The 7,500-nt window shown below is 38.8% G+C and overlaps 1 protein-coding gene across 1 annotated transcript in view; it reads right to left on the reverse strand.

Moving 5' to 3' along the window:
- The window catches only part of b3gntl1 (UDP-GlcNAc:betaGal beta-1,3-N-acetylglucosaminyltransferase-like 1), a 34,808-nt gene that overhangs the window by 12,551 nt on the left and 14,757 nt on the right, over window positions 1–7,500 (reverse strand). The window contains exon 7 of the mRNA XM_080722037.1: window positions 5,118–5,213. Within this exon, the coding sequence (XP_080578163.1) occupies window positions 5,118–5,213 (96 nt within the window). The remainder of the gene's footprint in view (window positions 1–5,117; window positions 5,214–7,500) is intronic.

Genomic DNA, 7,500 nt, shown 5'->3' on the forward strand with positions numbered 1-7,500 from the left:
GATTACTTACTTTCCTGTGTGTGAGTGCACTACCTTTACGCGACTTTTTGCCCATTGGCTGTCTCGGTGTCACATGGTCAGTGACGTCATTACGTGCGCATCCCGCGTCTTAGACGCGTTCACGTTGCCTAGAGACGCATTCACGTCATTGTCCTGGAGTCCACGTTAAAATAATTTACCACGTCGCGAAAAAATATATATTTTAAAAAGTCCACAGACGCCACCATTGTTCATGGGTGAAGGCATGCTACTTTACCCTGCGTTAACACAAATGAAATCCGCGTAGAAAGTCTTAAAACAGACGATAGAACTAACAGTGTGTGTTTTGAATCCATTTTGTGCGACCGTACATGGTCACAGAATTCAATGGGTGCCTGAGTTTTAGCGTAGCACCGAGCCGCTCTCTGACCATAGTGGCACAGCGTGTCAGGTGATACACCAAAAAGGGTTCCCCCACAGAACGTGTTCCCCCACAGGCGCAGAAACGTGACGTCTTTACACTGCAGCTGCTACGTTTAGGCAACGTGAAACTGGCGAATATAGGACTTCCGGTGTAGGAGCAGGCGAATATAAGACCTTCAAAATAAGATGTCAGCAATTAATGTTTGTAAAGACCGTACATTTATTTAAAAGAATACAATTACGATGTATGTATTTTTAAATTGCTTATACTGGTGTACTTCAAAGTGCCCTAACAAGTTTTTACCGATTTAAATTGGCTATTGATCCCCAGTAAAATGGGTACTTAGCCCATTTTCCATACAACTTCTGACCACAATGTGATAAATGCCACAATTAGCACCTTCTGCCAGTGGTGTAAAGTAACTAAGTAGGCCTACATGTAGGCTACGTGCAATTTTGAGGTATTTGTATTTTTACTCCACTACAATTTATTTTTAAACTTCAGTTACTAGTTACTTTGCAGATGTTTTATTGCAATACACACATTAAGAACTTTAGCCCTATTTAATACCTAGGCTATTTGAAAATAGCAGATCTACAAGCTCACAATGTGTCGCATCACAACATGTTGTGAGCTTGTAGATCTGCTATTTTAAAACATTTTGTACTTTTACTTTTGGTACTTTAAGAATATTTTGATGCCAATACTTTCATACTTTTACTGAATTTCATTTTGAATTCCAGACTTTTACTTGTAACAGAGTATTTTTTTCTATATTGCAGTATTGATACTTTTGCATGTGTTCAAAGTGCTGACGCAAAGGGCCGTCTACTGTCCAGAGTCCAATTTGTAAAGGCCATGCACTCCAGTGAACAGCATTTATCCATTTATAATTGTTTTATGTTATTAAAACTTTTTTTTTTAACCCAGAAACATAATTAACATTGTGTATGTTCGTGTAAATGCTTAATCTATATTTGGAATGTGCATATCATGGGAAAATGTATCGTTTTTCAACATTTTTCAATTGGCTGAGGGATACTCTTATTCTGAAGAAATATCCTTATATTCGCCAGCTTATATTCGCCAGTTTCACATAGACCTACGTTTAGCTACATGCTAAAGCTACTGCCGTTTCTGGCTGCTCTTCTGAGGCAGAGTGAGGCTGGCAGAGGGTCATAAACTCATTAAGTCATAAAAAGACGTCTGATTTTCAAAGCGGAGAAACTAATTATCTGTGATTTACAACAGCCGTTTTCCCGAGCGCTCCACGTTCTCATAGTATTACGTCCTGGTCTCTCCATACACAGTGGTGAGAAAAGTATACTCAAATGTTTTACTTAAGTAAAAGTATCTATACTTAGGGTGACCAGACGTCCCGTTTTACCCGGGACAGTCCCGTTTTACCCGGGACAGTCCCGTTTTCAAGCTGCGTGTCCCAGTGTCCTGACAAATATTTCTAAAACACTAATATGTCCCGGTTTTCAACATTCACTGCAAGATTGTCCCGGTTTTCGCCAGAATTAAAATAATAGTAGCTGTTTTCAGTGGTTGCATAGACATTCATCATGTTCTTTTCATGAAAACATGCTCACCAACCAATCAGAAAACATAAACAAATTCATTGCGTGTCTGAATTCAACACTGAGGCTGTTTGTCAATCACTCACTGCCTGTTTGCAACCCTGCGGTGTGTGTGTGCGCGTGCACGAACGTTAGAGAATGGGCACGCACGTGCACGGTAACGTGCGCATTGCTTTTAAGGTCCCGGTTTTAAGCAACAGTGGTTTGCGTCCCGGTTTGAGTGGCTGAAAATATGGTCACCCTACTGCAAGTAAAAGTCCGGAATTGAAAATGTAGACCTACTTGAGTAAAAGTATAGGCTACACTTAGGACTAAAAGTAAAAGTACTCATTATGCACAATTATTCTGTATCACATGTTACCAAATAATATCCTTTGAAAATAGCCATGGCTGAAGTGGTTATGTAGGCTATACTTTTCAAAGTAACTAGTAAAGTTTTCAAATAATTGTAGTGGAATAAGTACAATATTTGCCTCTGAGATGTAGTGGAGTAGAAGTAAAAGTAATGAAAATTGGAAATACTCCAGTAAAGTAAAAGTACCTTAAATTGTACTTATAAGTACAGTACTTGAGAAAATTACCTTTTTATTACCCCAAGAAAAAAAAAATACCATTATTGCACCAAAGTAATCAACAAGCTAAAACTATACTATCAAAAATGTCCAAACATTAGCCTAATTGTAAAATAATATAAGATAGAGGCAAACATTTTATAAATAGCCGATCTAAAAGCTCACAATGCAAAAAATAAATAAAATGGGGACCCAAATTATACCACGGCTATTTGTAAATAGCCGATCTACAAGCTCACAACGCATTGCGGTGCGACGCGTTGTGAGCTTGTAGATCTGCTATTTTCAAACATTTTGTACTTTTACTTTTGGTACTTTAAGTACATTTGGATACCAATACTTTTGTACTTTTACTCAAGTACATTTGTAATTCTGGACTTTTACTTGTAACAGAGTGATTCTACATTGCAGAATTGATACTTTTACTTAATTATAAAAATGTAGGTACTTTTTCCACCACTGTGTAAACGTTTGTGTTCTCATGCCAATAAAGCTTTTTTGAATTGAAGATTAAATTGAAGATTGCTCCCCATGTGGCGGAGTACACAATAATGGTAAATAAAGTAGCTTACTCTAAAATAATCCATCCATCCATCTTCAACCGCTTATCCAGCATCGGGTCACTGGGGTAACAGTTCCAACTGAGATTTCTAGAGTTCCTTAATAATAATAATTAAAATAAACAATACTAATGATTATAATTGCGACCGTAAGGTCGCAGTTACTATGAAAACCTCCACCGCCTCTCTGTCCGTCAGTCTGTCTGTCACGTCACATCACACTTTTTTGCCCCTATCCATGTGAAATTTTCCACACACAATCCTTGTCTGCCAATCCACAACCTCCACCCTTCCAGGGACCCCCGCAGCTCCAGGGACCCCCGCCAAATTTTTAAAAACACATTTTTGAATACTGCTCCTGCAGTTTTTTTACAGTATGTCTACACTTATCTCATCGACATGGATCTGTCCCATATAGCGCCACCATCAGGTCGATTTTTTAACACATTTTTGGACCTTTTTCAAAAAAAAAAAATTTCAAACTTTTTTTAACACTAAAACGAGCACACAGATTTTATATTGACTGTGTCAATTCTTGTTTATTAACTACAAACAAGTAGCTATTTGCCGCTATTTGTAAAGTCCTTTGTTTGTTATGTTTTCACCGTTGATGCTTGCGTGTGTCGTCGCGAATCGCGTCTATTTCATAATTGGTTTAGTTATAAAACCATGATATTTTTGTTGAGCTAAAATATCGAATAGGATGATATCTGCATTGTAAAATACAGAGTATACTTATGTAAAAGAAAGCTTAAACTTGTATCATAAGTAACAAACTTCCTGACTGCTGTGGTCATAAGGTAATTTGTTTCCCCCCCAGTTTCTGTTGGTAAGGCATCCCAAGATTTATTTTCATATCTGATAAATAAAATAAATAGAGGTGAGGTGTCCTGATCCCTTATAAGGACTTCTTGAAGACCTTTTTAATAGCCTACCTCAATGAAAACATTAGCCAAATTGTTTTGAAAATAGCCGATCTACAAGCTCACAACACTCAAAAACATTTTATGGGAACCCGTAAAACATTTCTGGGACCCATTTGAATGACCCGACCCATCATCACACCAACTATTTTGAGGTAAAAAATGTTAATTGTTTGATCAAAATATGCTATGAAAATCCTAGATTAGGCTACATCTATCTTTCTATCTGCAGCATAAAAAGGAATAGATCATCAATAGAATATCTGTGTGTGTTTGTATAATTGTTATTAATAATCATAATAAACCTAAAAACTAGCATAAAACAGTATCATGATAATATCGTGTATCGTGATACTGCATGAAGAGTATCGTGATAATGATTTTGTCCAGTATCGCCCACCCCTATGCTGACATCACTGATACTAAACTGTGCCCATGCACATTTGGAGATAACGTGACATCACTGATACCGCTGCCTGTACTATGCATTGAGTCGCCACCATGGTAACAGCCGCATTCTGAAACAGTGCCCAAATTTGGAGATGACATTGATACTGATACGTCTGGGTTCTCCAACATTACTTCTGAGACTCCTACATTCAATCCCTCATATACTGAGCACAGTACACACCATAATAGGGCTGTCACAATTATTACATAATAATCATCTAATCGCAATTATTTGACATAATCGTCATAATCGTTTCCATGTTGAAAAATGTTCATATATTTTTTTTAAGTAAAAAATAGTGGAAATAGCAGATCTACAAGCTCACAACGTGTCGCATCGCGACGCGTTGTGAGCTTGTAGATCGGCTATTTCCACTATCAATGTTCTTTTTAAGTATAAAGTTGTCAAATATGTCAGTATTTTCTTTGTATATTTAGGTTATGTGTCATATTCTACCATGTGCAACTTCAAAGCCTAAAAGCCAAACAGAAATGTAATTGTCAACGACAAAAACACAATTAAATCGTTAATTGCAATTATATGAGTGACAATTAATCGTCATGTAAAATGTCATAATCGTGACAGCCCTACCCCCAGAGAAAGAGAGAGAGAGAGAGATACTGACCTTGCCTCCCTCGTCAAAAGGTCCAACCGTGTGGAACCAGTCTCTGGAGCAGAACCATGTTGGCATGATGACCGTGGGCCCGTGAGAGGTGAACACCTAGAGAACACACAGGACTTTAAAGGACCACTTCTCCCATTTTCAATGTACCTGCACATATTTGCTCCTCACTAACGCTTATTGAAAGTTGGTCCCATTTTGGACCGGAACCGCTGGCCTAGGAGTCCGGGCTCTTAGGGCTCGAATGTAGCCTGACAGCACATCGTGGGTTCGAGTCCCGTTCATGACAATCTTTGCTGTGTTTGTCCCCATCTCCCTGTTATAATACAATATACATAAAAGGCAAAACAATTACAAATACAAAAGATCTTAAAAAAAAAAAGTAAAATAAATAAATAAAACCTATGAAGCTATATATCATCACTGTCTGGCCAAAATCTCTTAACTCCATTTTTGAGGTTTTAGATTTTTTGACATAAATCAGGGCTATTGTACACCCTTTATATCTGAGTTGGTTAAAATAATATTGAACCAATGAAAAGTAGTAAAAAGCCCTTCGGTCAAAACCTCCTAACTCCAGCTCATTTTTCCGAAAATAAACTTTTTGGAGTTAAGAGGTTTCGGCCCGACAGCAGAGATATATTACATTTATGAATGCTTGAGTACTGTACAATACCACAATGCTAACTTTCCAGGAAGAGAAAGACTGTTGTTTCTATTGGCTTGGAATACCAATAGAGCAGGTTTCTGAACTGTCCATATACAGCCCTTCCCTGAGACAAAGAGTCAGTAGACAGAAATGGTACCATTTTTATAATGAGCATTAGTGAGGACCAATTATACAAAGAGGTTGAAAAAGGGTGAAGCGGTCCTTTAATAAAACCGTGTTTCCAAAACCAGTAAGTCACGGGACGATGACCACTAAATGGCCTGTGAAATGTTCTAATGATCACTGTGGGTTTTGCTGTGTAAATACAAGTCTTCAGAAAACTGTGGTCATGTGCATAATAACGTTGCTGCCGGGCAGGGAAACCTTGTATGTCCATAAGCTATTACCTTTCATGTAGGCCTAATGTAAAAAATAACCTCGCATCGGATATTTTTAGCACAATTTGTGTGACACTGTAGTATAATGAAGTAGAGCATTGATTTACGGAAATACATTAAAAGTTTAGAGCAGCGGTCTTCAATGTTTTCCGTCCAAGGACCCCTTAGTTGAAAGAGATGAAGCAAGGACCCCCAACAACCTGTTAATAGATTCCATACAGTTTCATCTTTTGACAGCACAATCATCAGTGCATTTTGGATTCATGTCAATTTGTGTTTTCAGATATTTAACCACTTGAACCGTCAATACTTAGTTAATAAAACTTGACCTTTCACTCTGTACTTCAGTCTGCTCTTTTTCTCCTCTTCACCAAAGCTTTTTGCCGAAAATAGCCGATCTACAAGCTCAGAATGCCTCGTGCTAAAGTTCTCCAAATATGGACGCCTAGGGTTCAAGTGGTTAATATAAAAAAAGAGATAAAAAGGTTTCTATCACACAAAGATTTGGAGGACCCCCTGTAGTAACTCTGAGGACCCCCTAGGGCAGGGGTTTTCAAAGTGGGTGACGGGATACCCTGGGGTGCCGTGACAGCAGCCCAGGGGTGCCGCGAGATCATTTCTTAATAGTTGGAATTTATTTGGACACTTAAAAAAATATATTTAGTATAATTTTAAACTTGAAATATTATTGTCTCCACCAGCCGAAGGCTGAGGGAGAGTATGTTTTCCCCTCCGTCCGTCCGTCCGTGCGTGCGTCCGTCCGTGCGTCCGACCGTCCATCCGTTTGTCCGTTACCAGCTAATCTCCGGCGCCGTTCGCCCGGTCGCTGCCAAACTGTGCACACACACTCCCTCGACACCAATTCAGAACCTCTGCCCCAAATATTTCACATGGGCCTGTTCTAGCGCCACCAGGAGGCCGACTTTTGCAAAACTAACTTTTGCCAGTACTCCTACAGATTTTGTCCAAAAATCACGTAAATCAGTAGACAGTATCTCTACAGTCATGTGATCGACATGGATGTGTCAGATTTTCCATATTCCATCCTGATTGGCTAAAACTGGCTTTCAAAGTTTGCAGGATTGGTCAGTTTTGAATAAAATGCCTGAAATCCTGAACGCAGTGTGCGATTTTGGTGAAATTGTGCATGCACATTCCCAATAGGCAGAGGAATAAATGCCACTTAAGAAAAATCAAATCAGCCTCATGGTGGCGCTATAACAGGCCGATTCATGTTTTCACCTATAACTCCACCGATTAGTGTCAAACTTTGTATGCGCACTCCTTAGAGGCCAAGGTAAAACCTTTTCCCTGCATTTGTTACATCAGCCTTTTATAG

Source organism: Nannobrachium achirus (assembly GCF_963921795.1).
Source record: "Nannobrachium achirus genome assembly, chromosome: 3".
Classification (NCBI taxonomy): Eukaryota; Metazoa; Chordata; class Actinopteri; order Myctophiformes; family Myctophidae; genus Nannobrachium; species Nannobrachium achirus.